Below are 14,508 nucleotides of genomic sequence, written 5' to 3' on the forward strand. Positions count from 1 at the left end.
TTTGCAGGATTAAGTGACAGTGTACTCAGAGCCTGAGAGGTACTATTGAGATACGTTGAAATTCAGTAATTACAACAATTTCCGAGTAGCACGTCTTTTAATTGAATAGTTTCAGATCTTTGTCTCAAGAGGAACAGATTACCTCTGAGACCTTCCAATGTTATCTAGTAGTCAAAGAAGGCTTAAAAAAACCTCCAAAGGATTCAAAGGGACTAGGTAAACCCAATATGTAGTTATTTATTTGACATAACAGCAGTGCTACTGTTCTAATCTGGGCAAAGGGTCTTTGCTTGAGCACTAGCTTAAAAAAACCCAAAACCAACCTAAAGCCAAAAGCCCAACATGAAAATTGTGGGGAATTTACATGAGATGGGAAATACATTAGCCTGTTATTTGAGTGGGTATTGACTAAATATTTCAGTGTATACAGGAGAAACATTCTGAAATGAACTGAGGAAGGAATTTTCTTTTATGTATGGTAAACCTAGATGTTCCCTTTAAATTATTAAGGTCTAAATGTTCCAGTAAAAAAGCTTCCCCCTGCCTCTTCTTTCCTGTTACCCTTTTTACAGCTGCATTTGTTCTCCCATCATTGCCCTGGGGATTGACTGAGCTTTATAAAGTGTACAGATTCCACTGCCAAAACACAAAAATGTCTCTTTGAGGAAGCAATGTTAGTTGGCAACATAGGTGTCTAGCTTGCTGAACTTCGGGGGAGCAGGTTCTTTCTTCCAAAGACTTTTTAATTACCTTTTTTTTTTTCAAGGAAGCAATGGAGTGTTTTTTTTCTGAAGACTTACTAATGTGTTGCTAGAAATTAGTAATTGGATTATTTCTGATTTGATATATGTTCAATATTACTTAGACAAAGTCTTGATTATACTTTGGAACAAATGTGCAAGGCTTTCTGCCAGTTAGTGCCCACAGGAATTGAACAACTGGGAAAGACTAATTCACTGCTCAGAATCTTTTTGCAAGCATCTGTTGAGAAGCTGTTGTCATCCTGATTCTTGTCTGAACAAGAGGAGGGTGAATTCCAGCAGAACTTCTACCCACTGTGGTCTTTCACCTGAATTCAGTTGCCTCCCAGGCATCCACAGAAGGAAGTATATCAAGTAGTGTCCGTGACTGGGTGACACATGCAAAAGGAGTAAGAACGGAAACAGATTATTTTACTTTACAGCCTGAGAACTAGGACAGAGATATTCCAGCAGTGTGTGATTCTTAACAATTGTCTTCTAAAAATCTACTTACAGGTTTTTAAAACAAACTGTTGAAACTTCCTGGCAACTCTTCTTTCTTTCAGTGTTTTTTACAACTCAGCATTGTTCTATGTTTTTCTAGAACTTTTTTTAGTGTGGTTGGGAAGATGAGCCAGCAAATTTAATGTAGCAAATACAACAAACAGAATGCATTTTGGGGGTGAAATATTCTGTCTGGATATAGATATGTGTGTATATTTATATGTGAATATTTTTATATGTGTTGGTACAGTCTATACATATATGAAGTAAAAATTACTGATTTCTTCCACTAAATGGCTATACTGGCAAATGTTCAGTGTTATGCAATGCATCCATTTGAAATATAGGCAAGGATCTAAGCCTTCCATCCATGGCTTTCTCTGAATCCCAGTTACAGGATTTATTTGTATATTTGCATCTGTACATTCTGGCAATTTTCCTTCCCGGTGCCTGATGTGTTAACTGCAGCTTTTGATGAAGTTTGTGCTTCTGTGCTCTTCGCTCAGCTCTTGCACAGAAGGCATCTCGATTCTAATGATGGCTTTTTCATGGGCCTTGTAAACCGATACTGTAATTTCATCTTTTTTATTATTGTAGCATCTCTCAAAGGCTGTGTATCTACCACATAAGGGAGTTGTGAAGATACTGTTACCATACTATTGCACATATTATCTCTTGTTTTTGTCATTAAATTAACTCACAGTTCAGAGACACAAACCAATGGAAACCCAGGACTTCTGTTATATGTATGTGTCGGCTGATGATCAGAATTTTATGACTTGTATTCATCCTCTGTGTTGTGTTTTAAATACCTGATAAGTAAGTTTCTTATGGACAGAAAAAGGCAGTGTTAATTGCCCTATGGTTCTTTTGGTCTGATTGTGTGTATTGCTGGCTAGGAGAAATCAGTGGTAGGTGCACAGATATTTATGAAACGGAGATTAAGAACTTGGATTTCTCGTTCTGAAGATTCGGCTCTTGAATTTCTTTATTTGAGATGGCAAAGCTTATTTTGGGCAAACTTTGAATTCAATGCTACAGTAAGTCCTGAGGAAGCCTTTTAACTGGGGGGGGGGGCGGGGGCGGGATGGGACGGGACGGGACAGACCCAAAACCACCAGTTGCATTGTTTAACCACAGAGTTAATATGTGAAAGGGATGCCTGAGCCTTGCTGGCAGCTACTGCTGCCACCCAGGATAAAGGGCTGTAACTGGGAACAGCTGCAAAAAAGTCGGGTAGGAAGAGGCACCCAGGGCATGAATCTGATATCTGTCCACTTGTGCCACTGCTCCATCTGTGGCTTTATTCTCTTTGGTGAACTCTGTCTTCAATTCAAACATGTTATTTGGCATGCTTCAGATTATTTAAGAAAAAATAGTCTGAAATGTTTAATGGGGTAGTTCTTAGTTAGGCTAAAGCAGAAGAGGGAGGAAGCTTAAAGCAAAGATTCTTACCCAACAGCTCAGCCTATAAGGAGTTTTTGAAGTTAAGTTGTCCCATTGTTTGCAGACTCAACAGGAGACTTGAAGTCATATTGCATATTTTCTTCTTTAAAATACATGCCTTTCAGCTTTAGAAAAATGAGAACATTGAATTAGTCTAGCAGGATACTTTTTTTGACAGAACAATACTTTTCTAATAGTTTTGTTTTACATACCTTTTACTAAGAAATAGATTTTTAATCACATTGTCTGCCTCTTATTCTTACTGGGTGATTTTTTTTCTGGCAGTATTAAACCTCCAAATATGTCCTGCCATGTCTGTTGCATTGTGAAAGTGGCATGGTATTTTCAGATGTTAAAATTTATGCTAGAAATGAGCAGGTGTATTGGGCAATCATATATCCCACCTAATGGTAAGGGTAATTTATGAAGGACCTCTAATGTGTTGCAAGAACTGAAAATAAGCAGGAAGCGAAAACCAGTGTATTTTTCCAAAATGAGACTCCTTTGCCCTCATAGCAAGTTTGGATCTTTTTGAGTTGTTGTTTTAACTGCAAGTTTTATGAGGCTGCACTGGAGCTAGCCCAGACATAGACACCTGTGCAGTAAGCTATGAGACTACTGTAATTACTTTTATCTTCCATGTTACTTTGTGAACTGTTCTTTGTTAAAGGAAAAGTTAAATAAAAATTTGTCTTATTGCCTGGGTTTGGCACAGTCATGCAAAATAGTAGACTGTCTTTTCAAAACCACAGAATGTCTTCATGTTCCTAATACTTTATTTCAGCTCCCTGATTGAGGTTGTTCATGGAAATTATGTAGTGAACTGCCTACTTTCTTCCCTAAATTGACTGTTGTGTAGGCTTGGGGAAAGCATTACTGTCACTGTTCTGGAAAACAACCCCCAAGCCTGTATCCTCATGTGACAGTAGATCTGAAAGTGAATGTACTTCTTTATGCTTTCACTCATACTAATTGTTCAGCTTGCAAAACTGATAGTAATAACTTTGAACAACTATTTGACAAATTACTGTTAAAGACTGTGTCAGGCTTTCTTTTTTCTTCCACCACATTTTTTTCTTCTCTCTCAAAAGTAGACTTCAGAGTTGAGTACAGCTTTAATGTAGCCTTTAGGGTTGAGTATATGATTAACTTATCACTAATGTGAATTAAAAAAAAAAAATTCTTAAGAATTTGGAGTATTACTAGTATGAATTAAGAATAAGGATTTATTTTCTGTTTTTGTTATATTATCTACTAGCAGACTAAAGGCAGCACTTTTCTCATTACTGGTTCAAAGAGAGCAAGTATGCTATAAAATGTTAATGCATCTCTTCCAGGAGTGCTTTCTTCAGTGCTGGGGTGGCTGCCCCCAAAAGCATGAACCGAGAAGTCTCTTCTTGCCTTCTGCCTGTCTTTGTGTACAGGGTGAGAGCAGTCTGCAGAATTTGTTATTCCTCCCTGCCCAACCTGCACGTAGGAAATGTAGGTTTGCTCGGTATCCCCCTAACTCACTAATACATACCTACAGTGCCGACCTGTGTATGATATGCACATGTTTACAGTGGTTATAAATCATGGGGGTTTTGATGCTTAAAGAAAGTTAGTCTGAAAAAAAACTACAACCAAGCTTTAAGGGAACAGTATGATAGGCTCAAAAAGTGACCTGGTAACCTGGTGAAGTGATGGTATTTGTGACATATCTTGTCCATTCAGGAGTTTGTGGATAAGACCATGTGCATCTCTGGGAAGCAGAGAACAGAACATTTAGTCCAGCAGTAACTAGAGGTGTTGCTGTGCACTGACTTTCTTTTGTTGTTGTTTGACAGCTGGTATTCTTTTTTTTTTTTTTTCCCCTAAGCATCCACTTTTAGCCATTGTCAGGAACGTGAGGTACTGGGATAGATGAGACAGTTCTGAAGGTCTTAGATGAGCTTCCATACAGGTGAGGTGGCATTGAGTCTGAAAAGCTGCCAGTATCCCATGCTGTGATTCTCTTCAGAAAACCTTTCTTACTTCTGTGATATTCCACAAACTGGCTGCAGAAGGGGTGGATGTGGATTGCGCCAGGATGTCAGATTGCACTTGTCTTCTGGCCTCTAAAATGGGGATTTTGGATTTTGCGAAGTCTATATTGACAGTAATAGAGGTGAAGTTTCTCCACACACATTGGAGGGTCATTGTTTTGTGGGGAGGTGGGGTGTGGCTGTGTGTATTTGGTAGGAGACCGCATTCTGATTCTACTTTCTTTTTAAACTTTTGAGGTTACAGAAGTGCCATGTGACTAGGGGGAGGACACTGCGCTGTCAGCATACTTCCTTGAGTACAAAAAGGAAGAAGTAATGTTGACTTATTAGGAAGGATCCTATCTGATCAAGTATGGGTGGAAATAATTCCCCATCCAGCGCACCTGGTATCTGGTGCTGCACTTGAAGGGGGGAAACAAACAAATGACTCCCCCAAAAACTTGCCCTGAGTGTTTTTTGGGGTTTTTTTTTTCCAACTTTCCACTTAGTCTGGAAGAGAGAGAGCTTGTAATAATTGCATCTGAAGTCCAGTGGTTAAGACACTACACTTTCTACAGTGGTATTGTCTGCTAGCTATACAGCATATTTATCCATTTCTGCTGGCTGAGTAAGAATATATTTATTGATAGTGTTCTGTGAAATTACACTGTTTCTTTAACGAATGGAGAAAACAGCACTGACCTCCCTGTGGCTTCATTCAGATGATCACGTTACGAAAGCTGGATTCTTTCCCTAGTGCAGTATGTTTAGTATGTGCTTGGCTTTAAAACTGATAGCAGTAAATTAAATGATAACCTATTGCTTTAGAGTAGTGCTTGGAACAGTGAAGCACTGAGGTGATTTGATGATTTCCTGCTTTGACGGAACTCTGGCAAAGGCTTTGACAGTGAAAAAACAACTCTAAGACTGCAGCAGGTAATGGTGATGAATTTTAATAGGAATCTTTGTCTCTGAATAAAAGTTTTATATAAGATTAAGTAACTACTAGTGCTCCTTCTGGAGGCAGGCATTAGCACACTAGCATGCTGCTACTTTTAGTTACGAGAGCTTCCTTAACATTTTCATGGTGTTCTAGTGATGAACTGACTTAAGTATTCCCTCTTCTGGATTTTTTTATGTGTTGGTTTAGTTTAATTTGTAAAACTTTATATGCAATGATTTACTTACCTGCCTGTTACTGTATGTACTTTGCACTGCAACTTGGCTGTGATGCTTTTATATGGTAAGGGTCCAGATAACAGTCATAGTTACTGGTCAGGGGATAGTATTCTTATAGTAGTTTGAGTTCAAAACTGAAACTACCAGAGCCCTGCCTCCTAGAAATACTGAGAGTAGATTACCACCACCAATTGTGGTGACAGAAATACTCTTTTAAATTTATCTATTTACTTTTTAAATTGATTAATATTTAGTGCTTCAAGAAAAGGACCAGAATGAAAAAAAAAAAATCAATTCTGTCCTGATGTCTGTCATTCAATTATCATAGAACTAACTGGAAATGTTACTTATAGTTACATTCTGAATAGTAGTTCTGACAATGCATTTATTGGGTTAATATCTTTCACAAAAATTCTTCAGATTAATTTACTTTACAGTTAGAGAATTGGTCCTGAAAAATTCAAGTGAGATCTGAGAACTTCGTTGCTGTCATTGTCTTGCATGTCACTGCAAGTAATGAAAGTTTGATTGTTAGGGCTTAGAACATTTCTGGTGATTTTGTTGGTGGCCACATGCTAGAGGGAGAAACCTGATGTGCTGAGATTTATGGGGCCAATACATTTCCATGTATGAGAGCCTTTGGAATCTTCTGACTAGTGTTTGAACAAGGACCCCAACAAAAATTTATACTTTCAAGCAAGGAAATGCCTGTATTTTAAGTGAATGCCAAGTTTATTGAGATTGAAATGAGCTATGTAAAAAAAAAAAAAGTTTATACAGATGTACATTAGACTAACATAGATGTGATAAATGCTATCCTAGCAAGTTTTTTGTTACTAAAACATCAGCGTGACAGTGTGTTTTGTTTCATCACACTAACATTTTGTCTGCTCCAAGTCATCTGCTCAAACATCTCTGTGTTGTCTCCAAACCCAGAAAACTCCTTCTGCTTCAGAGAAGAACTGAATAGCTGTTTTCTTCAAAACAGAGCAAGAAAAGCCTTGTTGCATCCTGTTTCTGTGTCTCCAGTTTCTTTATTTTTCCAAGCGAGCAGCCCTACCTTCTTCAGTAATCCCTAAAATGACAGCAAGTTCCTTTTCAAAGCTTATAAATAAAGGTCATTTGTTGCTGTGGCTTACTGGACCAGATTTTGTGAAGGAAAATGAAATTTCCTGTTAAGGACAGATTTTTTGGGGAGGAGAGTTTGGTTCCATTTTGGCATTAAGTCCATATGCAGACTTCAGAGAGCTAAAGGTGTTGCTTGCTGAGCTCCTCTGAAAATCTGGCCCTGTGTATCAAAAGGGCATTTAATATTGAAATACTATGTTTAGGAGCTTGGTATGTTTGTATTTCAGAGATGTTTAACTTAATTCAACAAAACTGTTGCTGTTATTTGGATGTTCCTTTAAATTCTGTTGTATAGTCTAAATTGTCTTGGCTTCTTTTGAAAGATAATATCCAGGTAGTGAATGCTGAGCTCTTGTCTCTGTGGTCCTGACTTCTTTAAAGCAGTGATACAGAGTAATAGATCTGTCTCTGCAAAAGTCGCATCCAATAAAACTGCCTCATTAATTGAATATGCTTTGTAGGCCATATTTTCTGGGCAGTCATGATTTTGATATAAGCACAGGGTAAAAGCAGGTAAAAGGCACTATGAAGTTGTTAATTTTTAGTGACTGAATGTGAACTATGAAGTTGCTCTGCTTCTAATATAAAGAAATATTTGAAGGATACTATCTTGTTAAGTGGCCCCAAAAATACGAGGGATCTCTGTTCTCCATTTCTGCTAGTTGTGTAGGGTTTTATAGAATAAAAAATAATCTGTACTTTCTAAAAATACCAATGTTTAACATACTGCTCAATGAAAAACCACTGATTTTTATGTATCTGTCAAATGTGTGTAGAAAGTTTGCTGCTGTTCAAGCCTGCTACAACAGCAAATGACCTGAGCAAGCAAGCAGCGCATTCCTGGCCTCGCAAGTCACCAACCAGAGCACTTTACCTCCTCGCTGACTGCAGGCAGTCTGTTGTGCAGAGTGTATCAGAGTGCCATACTGGCAGGATTTGCTAGTGTAACTTCGTTGAAAACCATGAAGTCTGTCTTCTCTCAACAGTAATCTTCTAGGGTAAAATATAGAGTTTGCATCCTGCATTCATTGTTCTGGAGTTTATTGTAGGAAAGTAAGGGGGGCTTAACTTTGCTCCTATTTTTATCTTGGGATCATAGTGTAAGAAGAGCTAGTTCAGTTGTGATCTAGAAGAGACACACTTTACTTTGAGTTCAGGCTGGGATTTGTTTGCTTTGTTGGGCCCATTTGACGGGGAAAAAAATAATTCGCTGATTAATCTGCTTTCTGTTTTGCATTTTAGAAATTAGATTTCAAAAATGTCTCTTAATGGTTCATCTTTAAAACAGAGTATGTGAATCAGATTAACTTGAATGTTCCCGTAAGTCATGCTTATCTACATAGGGAAATTTCTCATCATGGATACTCTAGGATATTTGTTGTAGGATTATATTCCAGTATGATTATACTGGTATAAAGCATGGTACAAGGACAGAAATAAGAGTATGTGCCTCTTTGTAGGATAGCCTGAAAATCAAGTATAGAGACAGTTATGGTAGTATAACCACCATACAGTAAGTACATCAAAATTTACTGTGTAAGACTGTTCTGGTTTTGAGCAGCATTGCCAAATTGTATTTCCCCAGAGTGCGTATTTTGTGAAACTTGCTCGCAAGTGTTGCCTGGTGATCTTATGCTTGGACTGTTAAAATGTCAAAATAACAGACTGAACAGAACTCCCCTTTCCATCAAAGGTCTCATTCTGTTTCCTCTATTTAGTTCTTCTAAGCATTATCACTTCCTAAGTTAGCTTAGCAATTGCATCCTAACATATTTAAATTGATAAATGAAGTAGGAGTGTGTTATCACTTAAACTTTCAGAGTGATTGTGTCGTAAGGAAGAGCTGTGAATATTTATATTATTTTTATTTGCCTTAATTAAACCTTACGTACGGTCAAACCAAGATTGTTACCCTGCCTGGAAGTGCAGGCTCTCTAATGAATGAGTTGAGGGTTTCATCCTATAATTCTCTCTTTCTATTGAGTCTGGGGCTTATTTGTCATTGCTGCTTGGAGAATCAACCTTGTATCTTCTCAACTGACCAACACCTTACTGGGCATTCAGAGAATGTCTCTTGTACAGCATGTTTTGAAAGTGGACATTTTATGAAGTAATGAATAGAAATAGTTTTCCTGATTATTGGTGAAATTTAATTTATTTTTTTTTAATGGGAAGTGGTTTAGACTCTAAAGAAGTAGATTCTGTTCCTAAAGTTTTTCATTGTAGCAACACTGTATTCACTGGAACATTGCATTAAATTTAGCTAAGCAAAATAGATATTTGCTGTTAAGTATTTACTCTTGCAGCAGCTTATTGTTGCAGTTAGACGCGGGAAATTTTAAATGAGTTTTTAAGTTGTCATATTACTGGAATAAGTGTTTTCATAGGATCTGAAGTTAAGCTATTAAAAAAGAATCTTCCTGGGAAACTGCACTTCTCCCTGTAGTCCCAAATTTAACTATTGTTTAGAGTTTTGTATTTTTATTTTGTATTGCTTAATGACATTAAACCTAGGTTTCTAGTAGATGTGCCCTTAAACAAAAGAAAAAGTAAGCTTAAAACCTTTGGGCTGTTTTCTTTTCCTCAGTTAAACTTGGGGGGGGGCGGCGGGGAGGAGACTTCTGTGTTTCCAGTAGCCATGTTTTTAATGCATGTTTGTTTGGCTGTGCTTGATAACTTTCTACTGATATCTAAATAAGAAGCTTCTGAATGGATTACTAGTTATGGTTATGTGAAAATCAGTAGATAAAACATTTAGACAAACTGTAGGAAATTACAACACAGTCCTTGAAAATGCGAAACTAAAAATAGTGTGGAGTGATATGCTGTGATTCATGAGATCTCTGATCATAAATGCTGAGTCATTAAGCCACGCCTGTAGGTAGTGAAACTTAGCATGCATGAATTTGGACAGAACCTCAAAGATGGGGAAACTGGGTATCATCTGTTTGTGTTTGTCATTGTTTGATCTGGAATAAAACAGTTTACTTAAATCAGAGTTCCGACAATATGTGTGTGTCTCATGGGAATGACTGTACAAGTCGGATCGTTCTAGATAATGTATATAGGTGCAAAAATGTAGAAGATTTAATCTCTGACATCAATGCTCTCTATTGCTCTTCCTCTTGCAACTGGGTGAGCTCAAACAGCTTAATAATTGAGCTGTTCTTTCTCTGTTGTACAGGACAAATTTGGAAGCACTTCAGAAGAAGCTGGAAGAACTAGAGTTGGATGAACAGCAACGAAAGCGCCTTGAAGCTTTCCTTACCCAGAAACAAAAAGTTGGAGAGCTGAAGGATGATGACTTTGAGAAGATCAGTGAGCTGGGAGCAGGAAATGGTGGTGTGGTCTTCAAAGTATCTCACAAGCCTTCTGGTCTCATAATGGCAAGAAAGGTGAGTGCCTCAAAAATAGGAACTTAGGGATGATTTTTAATAAGGAGGTTGTCTCTGATAAAATACAGTGATTTTATTTAGAGAAATAAGTGGTGTTGACACACACAAAAAATGACTATTTCATGCCAACTTTCAGAGAAGTTGATGTGTTTCAAAAAGTAGGAAAGGTTGCACTTGCTTATCCTAAACTTCCCAGTTTTCCAGAAATAGTGTCCCATGTGTTAGTAATGAAAGGGTAGGCATTCATTCCCCCTTTCTTCTCCCCTGCCCCCTCCCCTGCTTTTTGACAAATATGATCTTTTCAGTTGGGTATATATCTTTAAAAGAAAATGCAGTAGACTTACTCATGAGTAGAAGGCCTAAAAAGTTACTGAAACATATCAGTTAGGGAAAAGTGACCATATCCTGTATTCTGGGCCATAAGTTTAGAGGAATGGAAAAGATATCACCTGTCCTAAGATTTTCCTTCACAGCTGCAGACCAGAAAAGGGTGTCTGGATGATACTGAAAATACTCAAAAAACTGAGAATGAGGGAATGCATTGGAGTACAGTAACATCTCCTGTTTTATAGTTTCATTGTGGGGTGCAGGTGGCTTCTGTCCAAAAAGGTACCTGTCCTTCTGGTGAGAGTATTTTTCAGTGATTCAGCTTTATGCTTTACAACCAATAGCAGTTGTGACCTAGTTTGTAAGAGAACCGAGTGGGTTTTTTAACTGAAATAGCTTGATGTCTTAATTCTCATTTTGTTTATGTGAGGAGCTTTCACTATGTCCCAATATCCCTGGGAACCAATACAGTAAGGGAAATGCATCTTGTTGATACTGCCTGATTATTTCTGTTTGGGTACCTCATGCCTCTTTCTTCCAGGAGCAAAGTTCCTTGCACAGGTGGCACTTGTTACAAGGCAGTGTGTCAGGGCATATGCTGTTGTACTGCAGTGGGTGAGATAGCAGGCTGGCTGCTGTGGTTCATGGGAAACATAACCTAGCCTTTGAGAAGGATAAAACACAGGTCACACTCAAATCCCAGATCCCATTGTTATACTACACTGAAAATTTCCATTTTTTAAATTGAGAAGTTGAAAGGCTTCAGGTATTTCTTTTTTTAAGAAGTGTACACTGTCATCTTCAGCAAAACTAAAGGAAAATGTGCATGTACTGATTTTAAGAATAAACAATGCTCAGTACACTGACAGTTTGGAGAGAAGCAAAGAAAAATGCTCACTTCCGAGGTGTGGGAATTATGAAATATACATACAAATCACTGAGGTTTTCCTGAACTAAATCAATTTAATGGATTTTCTTTTTCCACCTACTGTGGGTTTAACAGGAAATTTTGTCCCAATTCATTAATATTTGATGCAACCAAGATGTTAGCTGAACTGCAATTTTTTCCTCTCATATATTCACTAAAATCTCATTTTCATAATGTCTCTTAATCTTCCCTTTCACAAAAGAAATACACTTCTTGTATTGTATGAGATAAACAGTCTAGTGGAAAAAATGTTTTATGTAATCTCGCCTTTAGATTTAGATTCAGTTTGGGGAGTTTTGAATGAGCTGAACCTCAAATTACTTCCACTAATGCTTCACAAACACCTGTGCAGATATTTTTTCAGCAGCTGTTTCTGAGTCAGTATACCTTTGACAGATTTCCTTAAGACATTTGCTCATGGCTTTTCTTTGACATAAAGAGCTTCAGTTTCTGAACTATCCATAAAAACCAGATAAGTGAAGAAAATGTGTTGGAATAAAAAGTTTCTGACAGAGAAGTATTTTGTGAAAAGAAGAGATGGAAATCCCACCTTTTCATGGGTGTTGATGTTTCAGCTTTCTCATGCTGTATTGTAGTATTTTCCCTTTGCCACTAAGAAAATAAGGATGGATTATTTTACAGTTAAGTCATAGAATAATTCTGGTTGGAAGGGGCCTCAGGAGGTCATGTAGTCCAAACTCCTGCTCAAAGCAGTCTCAGGTATGAGATCAGAGCAGGCTGCTCAGGGCCTTATCCAGCTAGGTATTGAAAACCTCTCTGAACAACCTCTTCCTTCTGAATGGCACTTTGCAACTAAGAAAATAATAGAGAGTGGATTATTTTTACAGTTAATTCATCTAGAGATCAAGCCAGCTATTCGAAACCAGATCATTCGTGAGCTGCAAGTTCTACACGAGTGCAACTCTCCATACATAGTGGGCTTTTATGGAGCTTTTTACAGTGATGGAGAAATCAGCATTTGCATGGAACATATGGTAAGTACATATAAATCTGTTTTAGCTTGAAGTTGTTAACAGACCGTTAATGCAAAACCTAAGTCAACAGGACTTAGGTTAACAAAGTAGACCTTTCTGCATGAATAAAGAATCAAATACTGTGTTTCAGATTTACTCTGCAAATCTGAAGTTGGGATGGGTATGATCTGTTTTATCCCCTTCTCCAGTATCTGCTCTTCTATAGAAGTCAAAACTGTACACATGTAGCCTCCCAATTGTTTCTCCTTTATCTGTGGTCCTCTTTGGTTTTTGTTTTTTTTTAATTTAAAAAATATTTATCCAATTCTGTTACTTAGATACTTGTTCTGATTTGGGTTTAGTTTTGTTTTTATCCAGAATGGACCACATCACTCTGACGCTACAGCTGTGTAGTCCTTAGTAGCTAGGATAATGAAAATCTAGTTTATTCTTATTAGATGAATCCGTATTTTGTCTCCTTTTTTTCAAATTTTACAGAAAATGCAAACATAAAGAATAGTGCATAGGAAGTGAACAAGCCCAGAAGGATCTTACACAACTTTTTTAATGCCAAAAATGTTTTTAACTGTGTTTCATTTTAATAGAAAAGTACACATTCTTCTCGATATCTGTTTGCTTTTCTCTGACTGTATGGAGCCAAACACTAAACGTAAATTTTCAGTAATTAAAGGTCACTCAAATTTTTTGCCTCACTTGCTTAGTAGAGGATGTTTTTAACAACATGGAATACAGTAAATCTGAAGACCTTTTTATTTTTTTTTTCCCCTGAAAAAAATGTTTCTTTGGAGAGAAACATTATTTTTTCTGGGAAGTACATGTGATTGTTTTAATGCTTCTCTGGTCTTCTATTACGGAAATTTTTAGAAGAAATTGATGGTTGCCTAGGAATAAGTGATCATGATCCCATTTTTAAGCATGTGCTAGCCAAATAGAAGGTGTGCATACCCCAAAAAACAAATGACTGTTGGTAATTATAAAGAAGTTAGTCTCTCAAAATTGAAAAGAATAATGAAAAATAGGAAAATAGATGTTAAAAATGACTGGGCATTGTTTCAGAATACATTATTAAATGTTACAAGCGTGCACATCTGCAATCGCTAAAAGAGCGTGTATGGTAACTCATGCCAAAAGAGAGGTGGTGGTGGTATATAATTACATGTAGAAATAAAAGGTCTAAAGAATCTCTATTTATTTGTCAATGAGAAAATTAACAGGAACAATCAGGGTTTCCAAGTTCTTAAGCAGGGAACAATATATCTGACAGTAGACATCTCTTCAGTTTAAGAGAAGGCAGTATGAAATCTGGTGTTTAAGTGCTGAATCTGGTCTAAGACTGGATACAAGATTTTGCACATAGAACAATTGATCAATAAGATATGAAATAGAGAAGGTAGATTATTTAAATTGTAGTCTTAATTATGCCATTAAGCTATTGTCTTAATGTGGATCATTAGGTGGAAGTTTTTGGTCTCCTTTTGGATAAAAGATTAGATGAGAATATCCATTGTCTTTTTTGAACATATCTTTCTTTCAATTACTGCCAGTCAAAATTCTTATTTTTAGCAGTGAGCTATGAAACATAAGTATGAATTCGAATAAAAAGTTGGAGGTGGAAAAGGCATGGAACTTGAAGATTTGAGTGTTTTATATTTTTAGGTACATAAATTCAGGTACATAAATTCAAAATCAATGCATAACTTTGCTTAGCAGCAGGTATTCAACAGGCAAAATGATTGGAGTCTGCTCCTGAAAGACACTGAAGGTTGCAGCGAACACTAGGCCATTGAATTGTATTCAGCCTATTCCAGGATTTGAGGTAGTCCTCGGGGTGGGGGGGAATGTTTTTTGTGGTTTTTTTGTTTT

The 14,508-nt window shown here is 37.1% G+C and overlaps 1 protein-coding gene across 3 annotated transcripts in view; it reads left to right on the plus strand.

The window, feature by feature from the left end:
- The window catches only part of MAP2K1 (mitogen-activated protein kinase kinase 1), a 41,223-nt gene that overhangs the window by 7,992 nt on the left and 18,723 nt on the right, over positions 1–14,508 (plus strand). The window contains exons 1-3 of one of the 3 annotated variants that reach the window (XM_069798638.1): positions 1,125–1,150; positions 10,185–10,395; positions 12,499–12,645. In XM_069798638.1, the coding sequence (XP_069654739.1) occupies positions 1,140–1,150; positions 10,185–10,395; positions 12,499–12,645 (369 nt within the window). In that variant the 5' untranslated portion in view covers positions 1,125–1,139. Of the gene's footprint in view, positions 1–1,124; positions 1,151–9,881; positions 9,938–10,184; positions 10,396–12,498; positions 12,646–14,508 lie in introns of those variants that run through there. The other 2 variants (XM_069798637.1, XM_069798639.1) reach the window with 2 other exon arrangements.

Source organism: Haliaeetus albicilla, chromosome 12, assembly GCF_947461875.1.
Source record: "Haliaeetus albicilla chromosome 12, bHalAlb1.1, whole genome shotgun sequence".
Taxonomy (NCBI): Eukaryota; Metazoa; Chordata; class Aves; order Accipitriformes; family Accipitridae; genus Haliaeetus; species Haliaeetus albicilla.